The sequence below is a fragment of the Episyrphus balteatus genome, chromosome 2 (genome assembly GCF_945859705.1).
Source record: "Episyrphus balteatus chromosome 2, idEpiBalt1.1, whole genome shotgun sequence".
NCBI classification, from domain to species: Eukaryota; Metazoa; Arthropoda; class Insecta; order Diptera; family Syrphidae; genus Episyrphus; species Episyrphus balteatus.
Genome location: NC_079135.1, coordinates 6,244,943 through 6,264,681, shown reverse-complemented (window position 1 = coordinate 6,264,681; position 19,739 = coordinate 6,244,943). Strand labels below are relative to the sequence as shown.

The following is a 19,739-nucleotide window of genomic DNA, read 5'->3' as shown; positions in this document are numbered from 1 at the left end:
GTCAGAGTTCATTTTATTTGATCAATTTTGTGAGCTCAAGCTGATTTCAACAACAAAAATTAAATCCCATCGAAAACTTGACATTTGGATGTCAAAAAATTTTAAACGTCAAACAAAAACCTGTAAATTTGTGGTGTGAACGCTTTTCAGGTTTTTGAAAACTTTTTGCCATAAACGGCGTTTTTGGGTTTGGTGTGAAAAGGCTATAAATGATTGTGTTATTATTTTATTCATTATTTCGTTTTACAAACACATGCAAAGCAAACGTCAAATCACTCCACTTGCCAAATTCTTCGTGAACAAATTACAAAATTACACAAAAAAGGAGTGATTCACTCCCATAATTTTGGAAAACGACATGACACAACATGCAGACAAAACCACAAATAAACTACATTAAGGTTTGATGGAAACGTAGCATTAAAGGTTTCCAACAATTACAATGCAAACACCCCCTTAAACTCTCCACAATCAACCATTTTTATCTACTGTCAAACTCCCCCACTACCTAACCGACTCCCAAATACACACAAAAATAAGAGAAACAAAAAAAATCTGACATTTCTCTCTTAAATTCCATGTACATTTATTTTCTTTTCATTTTTATCTTCTTGCGAGCAAACATTTTTTTACAAAATCCCCTATAAAAAATTTTCTTTAGTCAATTTTCACCTCTGCTGCGTCTGCCTGCTTTTGATTTTGTGTTCAAGATTCAAGTTGATTCCGATTGTGCCACCATCGTCAGTAGTCAAAAATTGAATAAAATTTATTATTACACAAAACAAAAAAAAAAAACCCTATCAAGATAAGAATTTATACATTTTTATCGTGTGTTTATTATAAATTGTATTTTGAGTGGATATATTTTTTCCTTATCGTTGTTTCTCTGTTACATACGCGCAAAAAATTCTCTACAACAGAGTGGATTTGTTTCCTCTTTCATTTTTTTTTTTTTTATGTGTTTTTCTCTGTGGTTCTTTTTTCCAATTCTTCCTCTGAAAGATTGTTATTTTCTCCCTTGAAAAAAAAAAAAAACATCTGGCAAGTTTATTATTTTATTTTTCTTGTGAATAAAAATACACAAAAAATTAAACAATAAACAAAAAAAATCACCTAGGGGAGAATTTTCTGTTGTTCATCAAAATCAACCGAATTGAAAGTCGTCTCGTCGAAAGAAACTCGCTTCGATTCACTCACCACCAAAAAAAGCCAACACCACCACGATTTTTTGTTTTTCCTTTTCTTCCTTCCTTGCGTCTTGTCGTTGTCGTTCTCGTCTTCGTCTCATTTCTTGGTTCTTCTTGGTTTTTTGTGCCCATAATTTCGTGTGCCTTCATCGTCGTCGTCTGTGAAGTCGTTCTCCTGTTTGCGATCTTTATCTGTTTACAATAAAATTTGCGTTGCCCCTTTAGTCTGCGTTGCCACTTCATCCCTTTGCTTTTAACGTTTTTATGGAATAAATAAAATTCCAACTTTTGCTTGCTTACATTGGAAACAATTTATATTAACAAAAATCGAGACTCTCTTAACCCTTCTCGTCTCTCGTTGTCGTCCAACAACAAACAAAAGCTATGTTATCAGGAAAAAACTGATTGCGCGTGATTCATTCAAAAAACAAAAAACAAACTAAAAAGTAAATAATTTGCCATAAATTGTGTTCAACCTCAAACAAACAAAAAAAAGAAAAACAAATAAACAAATCACACTGCCCGGGAGACATCATCTATCTGATTCTCTGGAATTAGAATAAACCCAATAATCGCGCGCCTTTGCTTCTTTCTCGTCGTCATCATCCAAATTCGATCTCGTTATTCTCTATTTTTTTCTGCCAATCAAATCGATTCGGACTATCTGATTTTGTTTATCAATTCAATTCGAAGAAGTTTGCATCTCTTCTCTGCGGGGGTCCTTTTAACGGTTTTTTTTTTTTCGAACCCAAAATAAACATTCTATAACATCTCGGTGCTACATTCTAGCTGAGTGCTATTGAACTCGCTTTGGTGCTTTTCTTCAAGGATTTCGTCATACATACAAACAAACCCACCAAAACACACACACATTTACAAATATGGGAAAATTATTAAGTTTACTTGCTCGAGATGATTCCAATTGTTGCACAGCAAAATCTTACGATGTATTTCTAGATTTTGAAAATGCAGCTCCAACTGATACAGAACGTGAAGTTTATGTTGAAGTTGAACGGGTGCTCAAAGAATCGGATGCTGTTTTGGATGAAATACAAGTCTATAAGGTAAGTAAGTGAAAGGGGATACGATAGCACTCCCTTGCTGCTGTCTATCTGGGGAAAATGTCATCTTGATGAAGTTTAAGTATTTTGTTATGACAACAAAAAATGTTTTAAGAGCTGCAACCAGCTGGGTTATTATGTAAGATTGGGTAAAGGTAAAGATGGAAGGGTCTTTGGTTGTTGCCTTTTTTGTTGTGGGAATTTGTATAGGTACTTTGTGGATATGTACTTTTTTTCGAACGAAATTTTTTTAATGTTATTTTGCGCGCATGTCACGAATTTGCTCTTTAAAGTGGTTTATTGTGTCTGATTTTGTGAAAGGAAAACGGATTTTTGGTCGATGTATTGAGAAAAGTTCACATGGAGGAGGCATTATTTTGCTATTTAGATGTGGTTTTTGCTTTTTTAGGAAATTCAATAAGAGTAATAGTTATTTGTTTAGTAATTATATTTAAATAAAGTTTGTTCCTTTTTAGATGACATTTTGCAATATAACTGATTATAAGATTATTGAACCTACAACGTGTACAAGATCAATTTTCCTACCTAAGACGAAATTTGTTGGTATTCATATTGTTGCTATCTCCGAATTCCATAGGTCAGGGATGATTCTGATTTTCAAAGCTACACAAGCTGGGCCCTATTTCATAAAACTACAAGACTAATAATTATTTGTGAATTTACTTGTAGCTTGTAAATTATCAGCAAATTTCTGTTTCATAAAGACTAATAACTACAAGTATCGTAGACTTGTAGCTACAAGTAAAATTTACAAGTGCGGCGAATATTTCTGTTTCATAAAAGTATCTGAAAGTTTTTTATTTGCGATAGACTTGTAACTACAAGCGATTTTTCTACAAGAGAAGAAAGACTTGTAAAAAAAAGTATGGTGTCTAACGTTGGGTCTTTTGGGCTTTGAATGTATTTCATACAAATAATGTTATATCACTTAAATAGAATAAAAATGATAAAGCATTATAATCAAGAGTTCACAGCAATTTTTGGGTGTCATTGATAGAAAGAAATGTACTAGTTTTGTTGTTCTTTAATGAAGCGCTAATGTACTTTATTTGGTAGTTAAAGTTCAATAACAATTCAATTTTTTTATTTGTTGTGATACCAAAAGTAGATGGCACTTCAATTAATATTTTTTTTCTAATTGTCCAAAAGACTTGACTTTCAAATCTTTATGTATTTATCTTTCTGCAATATTCACTCAAAATAGAAGCTTTCGATTGTAGGTATTTGCGGTTTAAAAGGATTAAAATAAAACAACTTAAACTTAACTTTTTAAAAGGTAAAGTAAGAAGGATTCATCGTTTTTATTGAATCTCAATAAATTAAAAATACTGCACTTGGATTCTTATATGCCCCCACTAAAGAGACTGCAACGCTTGCAGATCTCATGCATACAATTCAAAGATCCTTCCAAAAATACCAATAATTTTACAAAAATTATAGTGGCCTCTTACAAGACTTGGACATCTGAAACAAAAACACCAATACCTAATTTTATAAATGCAATGAATTAACGAATAAAAATAGTTTCATTAGTTTTTGAGTTACGTTGCACGGCGCGGGAAAAATGCTTTTCGAGAAAATTGCGTTTAAGTTTTTCGTTACCTACTGCATTAGATTTGGAGCGCATGGGTATGAAGACTATCTAGGAACTTTTGATGCTTCATATAACGCTAAAATAGGTTTTTTAGATGGTAAAGAATTTTTTAAACAAAAAGTGCAAAAAGTACCCGAGAGATTTCCACCCCTTAACGCGGAAAAATAATGAAGATTAAGTTTGGTTTTTTATCCTTAAAGATTAATTTACTTATAGATAAATATTAAGTTCATTTACGAGTTTAAGCTTTTTTGAAGAAAGTTGCAATAGATGATGTGTTTTGCCAAGTAATATTTAGTGAATCAATGTTTTAGTTCAAAGTAATTTCACATTTTGCAACTGTAATTCATTTTTAAAACTCTATTTCATTTCTTTTTTTCTCAAGAACATAGATTTTTCTATAGTCTATTATTTAAACTAAATGTTAAGACCATAATCTACCGAAAACGAACCTTTAAAAATCAAGCTTTTAGCTTTTAAAGCCAATAATGTTCATTATATTTCACAAATATTCCTCATAATACTTCGTCTCTCGCTGCTGCTACAGAAAGTTCGAATATTTGTTTATTATTTGTTTATTTTTGTTACCCTAGTTACACTTGTAGTTTTTTTAGAAGCAAAATAGTTTGAATTTGCCAGACTACAAATAAATGAAAATTTTTATGAAACAGAAAACTACAACTCCATATTTTATTTGTGCTTGTAACTACAAGTCTACAAGTACAACACTAATAGTTTTATGAAATAGGGCCCTGATTGTTCATTGACTATATATATATATACAGAAGGGTGCTTTTTAAAAATCAATTTTCGAAATTTTAATGGGACACCCTTTCATTTTGTTCTTCCTGCCTTAAATATAGGTAAATTGGGTAAAATTTGGTCCAGTTTAAACACGTTCTAGGGGTCGCTACCACAATTTAAAGTTTTGAAAAATACACCAAATTTTGTTTTTTTTTCTCAAAAAATTTTTAAATTTGTAATCAGAATTAAGTACTTTATATTAAATCTTTAACTGTTTTTGAAAGAAATTTTGATAAAAATACAGCGGAATAAAAGTGAAGTTTAATTTTGAATATTTTTGAATTTGACATTTTTGTTTGTGTTATTCTGTAGAATAGCTAACTGAGTGATCTTTCTTAATTGAAAAATTCAATGATTTTATCTGATTGTTTTTGAGCCTAATATCTTTATTCGACAGACAGTTAACTGACTGTTTATTAGAAGATTAAAAATCGGGCCTTAGGCGTACCTACTTTGTATTGTAACAAAAAATTTTTTGTTGAAATTGATCTTTTTTTTTACTTAAATCTTTAGTGAATGGTAGCGACCCCTAAATTTTAATATTAAAATCGGAAAAAAATACCATATACTATGCTTATATGGTAGAACATAATGCAGGGGTGTCCCATTGAAAAATCAAAAAAAAACATTTGAAGAGCTCGATGTTTTTTAAGGATCTCCTCTTTATTGCACCTCCTTTTTCTAAAATATAAGCGATGCGTTCTTTTATTCGACGATGTTAACTATTGTTAACAATAGTTAACTTTCATCGTTCCTAAATGAGAAAAAAGTTACAAAGTGTACCATCGTGACGTCACAACATCGTTCCTAAATCCAGTGTTGAAGTGTCAAATAGTTACATTTTGTTACTTTTTCCAACTCAGCTCCTGGACTTGAGTTTCAATGTTAATCTGTCAAACACAACTAAATGAGGAAGAGAGGGGATGATGTGAGAAGAGAATTTCTTGTTTATTTCCATATTTGAAATTATTGAATGCATATTTTTGTTTCAATTTGCTTAGAATTCAATTAAAAAGAATTATTTCAGTACCAAATTAATTCTTTCTTGTTTATTCATTCATAAAATTACTCTCAAAAAATTTTCTTTTGACAGATCAACACAATGTAACATTAGTCGTTCCTAAATCAAAGTTGAAATTTTCTAACAAAATCTAACAAAAACAAATACAACGATTTTTTTGACATAACAACAATAGTTAACTATATTCAATAAAAGAACGGACCAAAGGGGTTGTCTGTCAGGAATTGTTAAAGACGTTTTATTTTTTTTTTTTTTCGGAACATGTGGCATTTTTCGAGGACTGCCACCACATAAACCAACTTATAGAAATTAGTTGGTGATAGTCCTTTTTATTAATTGTTCGTTTAATTAATTTACCAAGTTTTGCAAAAAATCAAAAACAGGATATTTCTTAATAATTTTTCCTCAATGTTTCTAATTATATTTCCACACAAATATGGACTATATTTTAGATTTTTTGCAATATTTTTCTTTTGTTGGATAAATTCTAAAATTATTTTCCTAAAATGTTACAAGGATCATATCATATCATATCACTCGTGTTTGCTAAAAATTTGTTAAATATTTTGTACTTATAGTAAGAAAAAAATAACATTTTGTAAACAAAAGAGAACGTTTCTAATTATTTTGCCACCACTGTATGCTTTGATAGTTTTTGTTGTAGCCTTAAGCCTGGTACGCTGCTCGCGCTAAATTTTAGCCGAGATAAAATTCCCATACAAGTTATCGATAATTTGTATGGGATCCATTTTAGCTCAGCTAAAATTTTTCGATAATTTGTATGGGAGCTAAAATTTAGCGCGAGCAGCGTACCAGGCTTTAAAGATGATAACGATAATGCATCTCTTATCAAGAAGTAAAATTGACGTCAATTTCGAATTGCTTCGGAAAGTGCAATACCGGAATTGATAACAATGCGAGTTCATGTCCTTGTTCGGTTAGAACTTTTAGGCGATTTTTCATTTGCTTAGATTTGTAACGAAGGGAGTATGCACACCTACAAAATGCACAATTTCGAAAAAAAACGCCAAAATCAGTATAAAAATCAATTAAATCAAAAATAATCTATTTCAAAAGCCACCAAATCGCAAAACTGCTAATTAAATTTAAAAATAAATGCTAAAATACCCAATCAAATTAATAAAATATTAATTTTTACGGTACGGAGTACCTAAGTAAGAATCGGTATCAATTTGACAGTACTACGACTAAGTACTTGTGTAAAGAAATCACTTGGAACCGATTTTAGTACTAACGATAGGTATAATAACCAGGTACTTGCAGGTTTGGAGGAGCTAGCTAGTACCGAGTACTAACTAGTACTCAGTCCTAAATTGTCAGTTCTAGTGCTAGGACTCTGTGAAGAAATCGGTCGTTACAGTTCTAACCACAATGTCCTTCAGCTGGAATAGAGGTGAACGTTAAACATGTGTGCAGCTTTAACCGCTTGGATTCCATAAACATTATAGCAAGAAATATAACATTAACTTTGACATGTTCAAGTTTCAGTACAAGATTCCAAAATCTGGCAAGTCGATGCAAAAAGGGTACGTTAACCAACACTTGACACGATCTCCAGGGCTTTGCCTACCCGATCAGGATGACAATGTCTTGTATGGAATTGAAAACTCTATACTATCTCTACCGGATGTTGAACACGATTTTAACTTCCCTCTCCACCCTTGATGCCATTTGATGGAGATCCAAATAAACAAAAAAGTTAAATAAACTCTTTTTTGACGCTCTTAAAAGCCTTCTGTAAGTCGATGAAGAGTAAGTGAACTAAATATCGATTTTCAAAGCACTGGTCATATGATCAGGTTGTTGATGTGATCAATACAAGAATCTCCAACATGGAATCCCGCTTGTTCAGTGTCAAGTTTGGCTTTCGGGCGTTCTTGATGCGTTCCATAACAAATTGTGGAGGTAAATCACAAATTCCCATTCAGTTCCCGCACGTCGCCAGGTCTCTTACTTAATTAAATATTGTTAATAAAATAATAAAATCATTCGCTTTTTCACTCGTCGGAGAATTATTCGCAAACATAGGCTATGAGTAGTTGTAGTAATTTTCTCGATGTTGTTGGCGCTGCTTATAACAGTTTTGCATTAGGGAAGAAATATGCCGCAAAGGACCCATATGCAAAAAAGAAATATTCTTTCACCTAGACAATTATCTGGGTCACAAGTTTTTGGCTATTATCACTATCAAATTTCGTTTATTGGGCTTAATTGCTTCCGAACCCATCCTATTTTCTAGACTTTGCCCCCAGCGACTACTGACTTAAAAAAATGATTGCGGGAAAAATATTTGGATTAAATGAAGATTTTTTTCGAAAACTGAGGTCTATTTTAAGGCTAAAGATCCCACAAGAAAGCTTCGAAATGTAAAAGCCCCGCCATAAACTAATTGTATTTTCTTTTTTAGATCCGGGACTTTTTATTCGATGTGTTACTATCAAATAATGATCCCAATTTAAAAGAATTTACTTTTAAATAAAAAACTGAATTAAATTATATAGGCCAGACTATTTAAAACAACATAATTCACTTTCTCAGTATGAAAGTAAGGAAAAATATTGCTTTGTATTGTAACCAACGATCTATCAACAAAAATTAAAATACTCTCAAATGGGTTGATGATATGAACATAATCTGGTTAATACAGTTAAAGAAATCGTAAATTTCAAAAAGTAAAAATAATTTGGATACCTTCATACGTAAAAATGGTTATTTACGGTGTTAACCTTATTTGATCACCTAATATTACTAACAATAACATTAAGGTTCATTAAAAGCCGTTTATGTTTGTTGAATTCATAGTACTGTGAGTTGAATCGGTTTACAATGCGTCACCTTGTTTGTTAATTTTGTAACAAAAGGTTTAAACCATTGTGTCAATTTATTTAACAAGAAATTTCCAAAAAAATAACAAACAACGAATTCAGTTTCGTCCCATTATTATAAAGTAAATTCATCATTGAACTCCATTTTTGCTTTATCAAGCGATTGTTCTGCATAAGTAATGAGTCAATTTAAATTTGATCTTTAACCCTTCAATTAAATGACGGACTCGAATGATCATAATCTGTGGGAATAGGGCACTCACTAAGCAGTAGAATGCCTCTCAGTTTCAATCAAACTGAAACACAATACCACACCGTTCGTTGTAGTCATTTGAATCTTCACATAGAAGAACCTGTGTTTCTGTTTAATTCTATTTATCAATCAAAGCTGTTTTCATATGCCACTACCACAAGCTGGAGTTGTAAAAAAAAGAAATACAAAGCTATGACCATATAATTTATTCTCATATCACAACAAAACAAACAAAAAAAAGACTTAAAAAATAATATTTTTTGATCTGTGAACCGGCACATAATCCACGTTTGGTGTTGTCTGCCTTCTTCCGAGAACGGCTTTATTCATTGGAAATATTCTGAGTCATGCCCAATAGGTAAGCCCCAAGCCGGTTTTTGCGCTGCGCTCGCCGGACCCTATTCAATAGATTTAACAATGAATATGCGATTTTTTTGGTTTAAGAATGGACAGAAGAAGGCTCAGAGTCTGTGTCTGACGTCAAAACAAAAACAAAAAAGTATAAAACTAATAATTTTGTGCTTTGTTACTGGCACCTACTCTCTGCGTTTGCACTCAGGAACAGATACTTATTTGCGGCCAATGCACGGATGAACTGAACATTCGAGTTGTTTTGTTTTGTTTTGTTTTTGGCGCAACATATCTGTAGAATTTTAATTAGAAGAATGCAGTAGAGCATGTGTTGCTGCTGCTTCTACTGCTGTGGGTTGAATATTGTGCCTGTGATTCATATAAAATAGTTTTTTATTATTTTACTCAAACAACTTGTTGTTGTTGAGCTTATTACTATGGATAACACTTTTTCATTCATTCAAACGAATGTTTTCTGCTTTTGATTGCTTTTTCTATCATTTCCGCTTTGAATTTGCTGAGAGCAACAATAACAAAAAGTTAAATGAGTATTTCATTGGAAATCTAATAATAATAATAATGAGTTGGATGATCTTGTTTTACAAGAAATCACACAAATGACCAACAATGTTGAAGAGGATTCTGATGAACAGGGTTCTTAGATAGTATTTGATTAAATTAAAACAGATGGTAAAAATTTTAATAAATATTTATTAAGTTCTCTGAATGATCGGTCTCTTTTAGCAATGGGGGATTCCTTTTTTTTTTTTTTCTTAATTTGTTGCAGGGTGGCTCATTTACTTTTTCATTTTAGTTTTAGAAATTGAATTGAGAGTTCGTTGGGTGAGTTGGCATTTACCGTGTTATAATGCGGACTGCGTGAAAGCGTAAAACTAAACTGCTTCCGCGTTGCCCGTTAGAATTATGTGCTCAACCCAAATATCCAAAGCACGAAGGTACCTTTTCTCGGAATGTGGCTGTTGTCATCCTTCACATTAGGGTGTTTACCGGTACTGGCGACAAGTTTCTATGCTGACTGGAATAGAAACTTATCCAAAGTCATGATTTTTGCATCAGTCGCTCGATGCTGTAGAATTTTTGCCGCTGTCGGTCGGGTGCAGATTCTAAAGATTTTTCGATCAAGAATTTTAAACTCCTTTATAGGAGATGGAAAAAGTGACTTCAAATCATTTCGTTGATTGGTTTAATGCGTTTCTTCTTTTCATCAGGAGGTGAAGGCGACGGATGGCTTTTCTGAAGACCGAATGACAGTGGATTGATAATAAAGGTTTGTGTTCTGATACTTGCGTTCGTGTGGAATCTAGTTCCATTTAGGAGTGTCAATGAGTTGCTTCCTCTTGCTCGTCGAAGGCACAAGAGTTCCGATTTTGTCGAGTTGATCACTATACCCCATTTTCAATAGTACTTAAACAGTTTCTGGTTGTGAGTCTCGACAGCTATCGATGGCGAAATGAAAGTTTTTAGTATCGAAAATGTAGAAAATTCAGGGTCAAAGGTCAAAAAACTACTTTTCTTAAGAATCGACACGATTTTGAGGCTAAAATATTAAAAATATTAATACTGTCTGCGTAATTTCTTAAGAACAACGCTAGAAACCCCATCCAATTGATTTCTTCGACTTAGAGTAGCTTATTATTTCGGCAATCCCTCACGATCGGACTGTCAAACAGACAACATGCAGGATTGAAGTCGTTCAATCTATGTTAAAAAGGTCCTTAAGATGGACACTTCAACTGCGTTCATGAAGCATGAATGTGCGAGGGTTTGGTGTGGGATTACTTCTGCTTTTTCCAGTGACGTTGTTGCTTCCCAATTGTTGTTGCTAAATCATTTTCTACATTTGCAATCCAATAATTTGGTTGATGTCGTTAGATCCAGGTGTTTTAAAGTGCAATTTCTTCTGAAAATTAATATTCAACATAATGTTCTTTCATCGCAGCTCGTGTGACACTGTCCGGTAGATGATATTAAACTCGCGTTGGTGAATGCTACTTCATTTTTATTTTTAATTATCCTTCCTTACAACTAAATCATTCATGGTTTACAAAATAATTAAATCATTTGTCTCACAAATTAATCAGTGACCTAAAAATTATTAAATTCAAATTTAATTATCCTGAAAAAAAAAACAACCAACTTGCAGGTAGTTCCATGGTTGCCTAGTTTCAATATAAGAGTGGATAGGTAAACAATAAAAGTAGGCACCAAATGAAAGTGCACACAACTTTTTTTTTGTATTCTCTCATACGAAACTTTTATTCAAAAGTTTTTCATTCTTTCTATTTTTTTGTTTTGTTTTTCTGTTAAATAATTAATTTGTGCTAAACCCTAATAACCAACATTTAACCCTCGATAAAATTCAAAACGAAGAAAAATTGTTTGCTGCAACTGCCAACTCACACACACACCAGAGGAGCCAGAGGTGAGCCAATTAACAGCAACCTGCAGGAAGTTCTCACGTTTACAGTTTAATTTTTTGGCAGTTTTCCAGCTTTTTCGAATAAAACAGGAAAAATAGTTATGTATAATCCCCTTCCCTTACTTCTTCTTTCTAAATAACAACCCAAAAATGGAATTTATGTATACTTTTCCGAGAGTAGGTATAAGGGAAACCCCTATTTTTTGGGGGTTTAACAAATAGGAAGCAATAAACTTGGTTTATAGGTCACACAGGAAAATAGCAACCACCTCTTTGTACTAAAAATAACAATAAAACTAGGAGTCGAGTCCCTTAGCAATGGAATTATTGTAAAAAAAAACCCTTTTTTGGTTGTGATGGCGTTTTGTTTAAGGTTTCTGTTTCTATTTTTTTTTTTTTTTTTTGTGTACATTGCGCGTCTAATCAACTAGTATTGATTTATGGGATTTGTTGCTGGCATATGGCTTTTTTATGTTTATTTTTTTCTACCCGTCACTCTTTTTCTTTTTTTTTTTTTTCTTGTACTAAATCCATATATGAAATGTGATTCCATCATCATAGTATTGTGGACCATTTGCACTGGGTTATCTATCCGCATGGTGAACTTTTATAGATTGTAGTCGTGCTTCCATCGTTTCATGTATTTAGTTTGTCGTTGTCGATGTCGTGTGTTGTATTTGTTCAGTTCGGATTCTCATTTTATCTCTGTAGGGTCAGCCTGGGTTTTTCAAACTGCATTGAATAAATGATGACTGACATTAATTTGGGGCGTGACGAAAAAATGTGAGATACTCCTTTCTATAGATTTCTATCTATGGCCTCATGATGTGAACCAGAGTAAAGCACGAAATTTATTAAATGTCATCCCGACGACAATCCCCGGTATACACAACAACCAACAACAACAACTGCAACAGAGGATGCTTGTTTCTTGTTTTTTTATTTTTAATTATCATTGTTGTTGTTGTTTTTTTGAGGCTTTGTGAGGGTCTTTTTTAGGTCACTTGGCTTGTTGATGGCTATTGCATCAGAAGAGATACCACCATCATTCAAGCAGAGATAGGTAATTAACGTTTGTTCTTCCGGTTTGGGGACCCCAGCCCAAACCCAATGACGATGATGGCCTGAAAACTAGAAATAATTAATGCTTGATTAGTGATTGTAGGTTAGAAAAAAAAAGTGTGCATCGTTTGATGAAAAACATTTTGAATAGGCGGCTTTTGACAACAAAAAATCTTTGTGTTTTACTGGATTACAATTTATTTGAAATTTGTTTTTAAAAAGGTAGCAGCAAATACAAATAAAGGTCCTTAACTCTTTGTTGCCCGGAGAATTTTTTTTTTTCTTATTTTTTTGGAAAAAATAATTGGTATGATTTTAGATTTTTTAAACTTTAGGGAAGCAAGATGTAAAAATAATTGAGTTGAAAATATGAGTAATGTAACGGAACTTTCAAGAAATCGGGATGAATTTTATCGAGCCCAACAGCTTTCAGTTTGATCTGGAAAATAGCATTCCCTCCGTAGTATACATCGACAATGATTAATGAGAAAGCGTCTTCTTTATTACTTTTTGATGATACCAAATTTGGAATATGTCAGCAAGTGGATGTAAGAAAGTAAGGAAGTTGAACTTCCTTCTTCTTTCCATAAACCCCTAAATGAGCGATCTCTATTTGAATCTGCTGTTAAAATAATTTTGTTCAAATTGTTTTTTTTTTTTTTTTAAGCTAGGAACAGTCGGTGATTTTAAATGCCGACTTGCCTTCCGTTCGAATTGACCGAAATTGTAAGCCCTTTCTGTTACAATATCTCCTAAATGTAGGTTGGACAAACGATGATTTTTGTGTATACGTAAAGAACTCGAGGTGGACAAACGACAGAAATTTGAATTTAAAAAAATAGTAATTTTTGGACATTTTCAGTAGGTAGATACACTGTGGTGTATGCGTACTTTTTTATGGGAATTTTGAAAATTTGTTTTTTTAATATCTCCTAAACGTAGGATGGACAAACGATGATTTTTGGTATGTATCCATTTCTCAAGGTGGGCAAACAATGGCCGTTTAAATTTTGAAAAAAAAAATTATTTTTGGGGAGTTTAGAAAAAACGATATTTTTTATGAAAGTTGGTATAAAAAAATTCTTTATGGAATATCTCCTAAACGGAGGGTGGACAAAGGATGATTTTTAGTATACGTAAATAACCCGAGATGGACAAATGATAGCAGTTTGAATTTTTGAAAAAAAAAAAAATGATTTTTGGGGATTTTAGGGGAATTTCAATTTTTTTTTGCTCCTAAACGAGAGGTGGAAAAATGATAATATTGAATGTATATAGAACTCGAGGTGGACAAACGATTGCAGTTGGTTTTATACGTCTATCTCAAAATTTGAGCGGTTTAGACGATCTTTCATTTTTCAGACTTCCTATAAAAAAAGAATGTGCTCTGAAATTTTTTTGAATGGTGGACAAACGCTGGACAAACGAATTAGACAAATTTGGTTCAAAAATGTTGAGGTCGCAGTTCTGGCTTCACAGAGCTGTTAAGAACGTATTACTTGGCGCCCAACTAAGAAGCGCTAAACACTCTAAATGTTTCATTTCCAATGATTGGGTCAGATATGACTTCTTACCAACAAACCAGTTTTCTAGCCATTAAAAAGTTGGAGATTGTAATATGTCATGATTTTATTATGTATATCTGATCGAGTATTGTTGATGTTCTAAATGCACTCAAATTACAACTCAATTTGTAATAATTTTCCATACAAAACTACTCAACAAATTAAACCTTATTAATCACAATAATATTCTGCAACTATGATTAGCTTCTGACCTAATGAGTAAAGCACTTTCCTTCAAAGTTATATACATTATACTTTCCATCTACAGCTTCCCCAATCCCCATCCCCATTTTAGTATTCATTCAACCAACCATTAAACCACATCAATCAAAAACTCCGTATCTCATGGTTATTATTACTTTTTTTTTTATTATGATCTGCCTGCACTCATGTGTCATTGCAGTTAAATGACACCTTACTACCGTACAAGGTGAAAACCATAAACGATCGGTTGCGCTTGCCTTTTTCCACACTTCTTCGTCGTCTCATCATGATGATGGAGATATTATTATAGTGAGACTGCTGCGAGAGATCCTCGCCTTACATTCACAATCCATTCACAAACAAAAAGCAAGAAAAAAAGAAAAAAAAAATCTTAAAAACCCACTGAACATACAGAGACGTGATATGTGAGATGGTGATGCAGCTAAGTGACTTGAGAGTGTACTTGCAATGTTATATGTGCGGCGGACTTAAGTACTAAATTGAGTCAAGCTCAATAGTGTAAACACAGCATTCGCGTCTTAACTATCACAAGGGGGAGCTTAATAGAAGAAGAATTATTAAGAAGAAGCAAAAAATATAACATGGAAACTTGAGAAATAAATTGCACGACTGGGGTCGCACGTACTTGCTCTTAGAGTTAAAGTTGCTTAAATTTTTAAGACTTTTTATATGTATAGAAATTTGGAAAAAAAAAATTCGTTTTTTTTTAAAAATAAAATAAAATCTGAAATTAAATTGCCCTCCAAAACAAGTATGCAGTTTTGATTGATATATTAACATGCATTTTTAGACAAAAAATTTTGAAAATCGTTAGAGCCGTTTTTTAAAAAACTAATTTTTTATAAATAATTTTTTGGAAAAAAAGTTTTAAAATAAAATTGGTATGCCATTTTGTAGAAATCACTAATCAACATCTAAAAACAAAATTTCAAAAAAATTCAATGTCCCGTTTTCGAAAATTATATTTTTCAAAAAAAAATTTTCAAATTTTTTTTAAAAATCCAAAAATTATTTTTTTCAAAATTTTATTTTTGGCTTATATTTAAATTATATAAATGCTTCTTCACAAAAAGTTTCGTTGAAATCGAACAAGAAGTTTCCGAAATAATCGGATTTGAAAAAAACGGTTCTATGGCAGGTACCGTTAATAATGATTTTCCAAAAAAAATTTTTTCATTGAAAGATAGACCTTAACTTAAAACTAACATTTGAATTTTTTAAACAAAATGGTTGGAGCCGTTTTCGAGATATTTCAATTTTCTAAAAATCGGTATATGACAGGTACCGTTATTTTTGGTCCAAAAAAATTAATTCCAAAAACCCCTCTGGAGAGTCGCCAAATAACGCTACATACCAAGTTTGACATTAATAGGTTCATCCGTTTAGGCTGTAGCTCCTTATACAGACAGACAGACAGACTGACAGACTGACAGACTGACAGACAGACAGACAGACAGACAGACGGACTTCCGGGACCCACTTTTTTGGCATTGTCTACCATCGTAATGTCATGGAAAAATGTTATCTCAACTTTTTTTTTTTGTACGAATGCATAACTTGATATATAGTACCTATATCGCAAGTAAAAATTATGTGGTATGTACTTGAATCTTCAATGACACATGCCATACTGATCCGTACAGACGGGAAGGAACACGCGACGACAACAACGACAACGAGTCATCATTCACATTTTCATTCTCATAAATATTAATGAGTGATAAAGATATTCACCGTCTTTGATTGTTGTAGTTATTCCAATCGTTTAAAGCTGTTTGTACGTTTTCTTGAAGAATTAATAAAACAACGAAGAAAAAAATAACAAAAATAATAAAAATTATTAAAATTATTTTTATTTTATTGAATTAATAAAACTTTATCTCGAATTCTCCAAGTTTTTTTTGTACTTGAAGGGGAGACTTCATGATAATTGTGAATGAGTGGAGAGAATCAGGTAGAGTTTCTATTTATGAAATTATTATCAAAATGCAATGTGCAATTATATTTTTTATAGTTTTGCCAAGAATATGAAATTGACATAATTATCATTGTTTGTACTTTTTTATTACAATTGTCACGAACGTGCGATTAAAGCTTACAAAGGCATCACTGATTTATTGTCATACAAACTACTCAACTCTCCACACTATACAAATGAAAATTATTATTAATTTGTCTAAGCTCCCCTCTTTCGTTCCAGTTAACATTTACCTAAGCTCTCTTTTTATGGTGTCCGCACATTAAATATGCACCCGAGACATCAAAGCTTGCAATTCAATAATCACCGCCAACACTAACGGGTTATTTAGTGGCACTTAAATTTACACACAAGAGACCACATTATTTGCTTCCTCTTACCCATTCTCTGTGTGAGTGGAAGCATACCATTAGGCCACCATCGCGTAAACCAACTTTGAATTTAGACCGCGAACCCGTGACAATTTGTTGTGATTTCATTCACAAACAATAATAAACGTGCCCCCTTTTTTTCTTTAAACAAAGTTTTTGAAATAAATTTCACAGCCCACCATATTAGAAACTAAATAATTGAACCACAAATCGTGTGGAACGAACAGAACTATGTGAATGCAATGTTTTAAGAAACTCATCATCATCTAATGCACTCTCTGTCTCTATTGTGAATGAATGCATACAACCATTTTATAGCAGTAAGCATAATATGTATTTAAATTCGCCCCCTAAATTTGTTGGAACAGCGAAATTTACATATTATTTTGCTCACAAAAAAAACAACAAATAAATGCGCTACTTCCGGTCACACTAAAAATGCCAACTGGGAGCGGTAAAGTCTGTGCAAACATTGATGTCATGCCATGTTAGATATTACTATGCACTCGCTCGCATGCGACTAGACTTTGAGTACGCTGTAATGATAGACTCTTGACATAGTATTTAAGTTTTTTTTTGGTTTTACACAGGGTAACTCAGTTGTTATTTATCGATACGATGATTTGATATTGATTTTTTAAACAACTGCACTTGGTTGTGAATAAAGCTCTCTTAAAGTTAATTGTCAATTCTCAGTTTCAAAATTGATAATTGACAGTTTCAAAATTGAAATTGCCAATTCACAATTACAAAATGGAATCTCATTACTCCAATAAGGGTTCTATAAAACTTCATGGACTTCGGAAAGACTTGTATAAGAGCTTTATAGCAGTTTTTTTTAAAGAAACTCATTTATGCATCAAAATCAAGAGCTACTGTCAAAAAAGGCCGCAAAATGGCGGTGGTACAGGGATTATGTAAAATGTCTAATCGATTTGGCTGTCATTTGTATTGAAATTTTCTTAAATCGTTGGGATTTGAGAAGAAATTCTTATCTTTACTCTTATAAAGCTTCTATAAAAAATTTAGATGTTTCATGAACTTCAGAAAGACTTGTTTAAGAGTTTTATATCAGCTTTTTAAAGAAATTCATTCATACATCAAAATTAAGAGCTATTGTCAAAAAAGTCAGCAAAATGGCGGTGGCACAGAGATTATGTAAAATGGCGGATCAATTCTTCTCAAATCCCAACGATTTAAGAAATGTCAATACAAATGACAACCAAATGGGTTGTCATTTGTATTGACATTTCTTAAATCGTTGGGATTTGAGAAGAAATTGAAAGCACATTTCAACTTTACCAATCTTCAATACATTCGTAGACTTTATTATATCTGCAGGGTGTAAAAAAAAACATAAAAATTAGAACCACCCTATAAACTTGAAACAAATCCAAAACCAAACTTATGGCAGTTATGTTTATTGTATTCATTCAACAACATCAACACAAACCATATTTATATACGTTATACTATATCGCAAAACATTATGTTTTGTCATTTTAAATTATTCGGCGAGGGTCTACAACTGTCCCCTTTGGCAATCAGAGAGAACTCAGAGTTGATGTTTATGCGCGGACTCTTTTTGCTATGTAAAGTGTGGTGAAAACATTTGTAAATTATTAATGCAAGCACTTCCGTTTTTTTTTTTTTATTAGAAGACATAACAAATCATTCCACCGGATACAAAAATATATACACAAGAGAAAATACACTATAAATGGAAATCGCAACGAATATGAGGTAAAGTGAAAATATCGTCCAAAAATGTTAAACCCCCAAAACAAAAGTCAGAGTTTTTTTTAATTATTTTATGTTGGCCTTCAAAAATGTCTGATGGAATGGTGGTTTATTTATGTTTATAAATAAACATTGATTCATCTCATGGTATATCAAAACGAATATGTATACACTTTTTGGGAACTTTGTTGCATATTTTTGTTGCTTTTGTTATGTTTTAAGCCAGTGTTATCTTTGACAGTTGTTGTTGTCGTTTTTTTAGGCATTTTGTGATATGAAATTGCGTTGTACTGGCTGGTGGCTATTTTATGTGTCAGATTTTTAGTTGGTTTGCATTTTACTGTTTGACCCGTGACATGACCGCGAAAACTTCTTATCTTGAAATGGTTTATTTGTGTTCGGCTTACAATTTTGACACAATTCGCTGATAAAATGTCGATTTAGTCAAAACTTTTTTCACAACATCGACTGATTACACAGGTCTACAATGTTTTTGGTGCCAAAACTAAGATATACTTTTCATTAGGTTTTCGGTGTGCTGAATTCGAATCTGAAGTCAGAAACATCCTATCAGCTCCTGTTTTTGAAATATTAACTACTTTTGAGGTTTTGCTTTTATGTGAAGACATTTCTTTTTTTTTAGTATAAATTATAACGGTTCCTATACGAACTATTTTCCTACTTTCAAGATCTGTTTAAATCTTTTCGATATCTTTTTTATCGTTCGAGATATCGTGAGTGTTTTGGCTTATTGTAATGTATCAAACAGATATCACGTTTTCATCTCCTTTTTGATAAAAACACACTTACTTCATTTTAAGATATCTCGGGCAGTAAAAAAGATATTGCAAAGATTTAAACAGGCCTTGAAAGAAGGAAAATAGTTCTCATAGAAACCGTTATGATTTATATACAAAAATATTTTTTTTCCATATTGTCTAGTAGAAGACAAATCATTGAATTAAAACTAATAAAATAGGCCCTAGATGACAACCCTGTGGAATATCAATTTTTGAACAAAAATCTATGAAATATAGTTTTCGATGACTTTCTAAATGCAAACCATTTTCTTTTTTGGTTTGGCGAGCATGTATGCCATGCGAGTGAAATGATAAGGTAGTTCGATTTTGATTAGAAAACCGCTTTTTACACGAAATTTGGCAAACCATTTTCTGCTCAATATCAGTTCTGGTTAAATACTTTCAATTTAAAAAAAATAT

At 32.2% G+C, this 19,739-nt stretch overlaps 1 protein-coding gene across 1 annotated transcript in view; it reads left to right on the top strand.

The window, feature by feature from the left end:
- Nucleotides 1-661: 661 nt before the first annotated feature.
- LOC129908302 (CYFIP-related Rac1 interactor A) overlaps nucleotides 662-19,739 on the top strand; it is a 57,965-nt gene continuing 38,887 nt past the window's right edge. Inside the window, exon 1 of the mRNA XM_055984711.1 lies at nucleotides 662-2,251. Within this exon, the coding sequence (XP_055840686.1) occupies nucleotides 2,069-2,251 (183 nt within the window). The 5' untranslated portion in view covers nucleotides 662-2,068. The remainder of the gene's footprint in view (nucleotides 2,252-19,739) is intronic.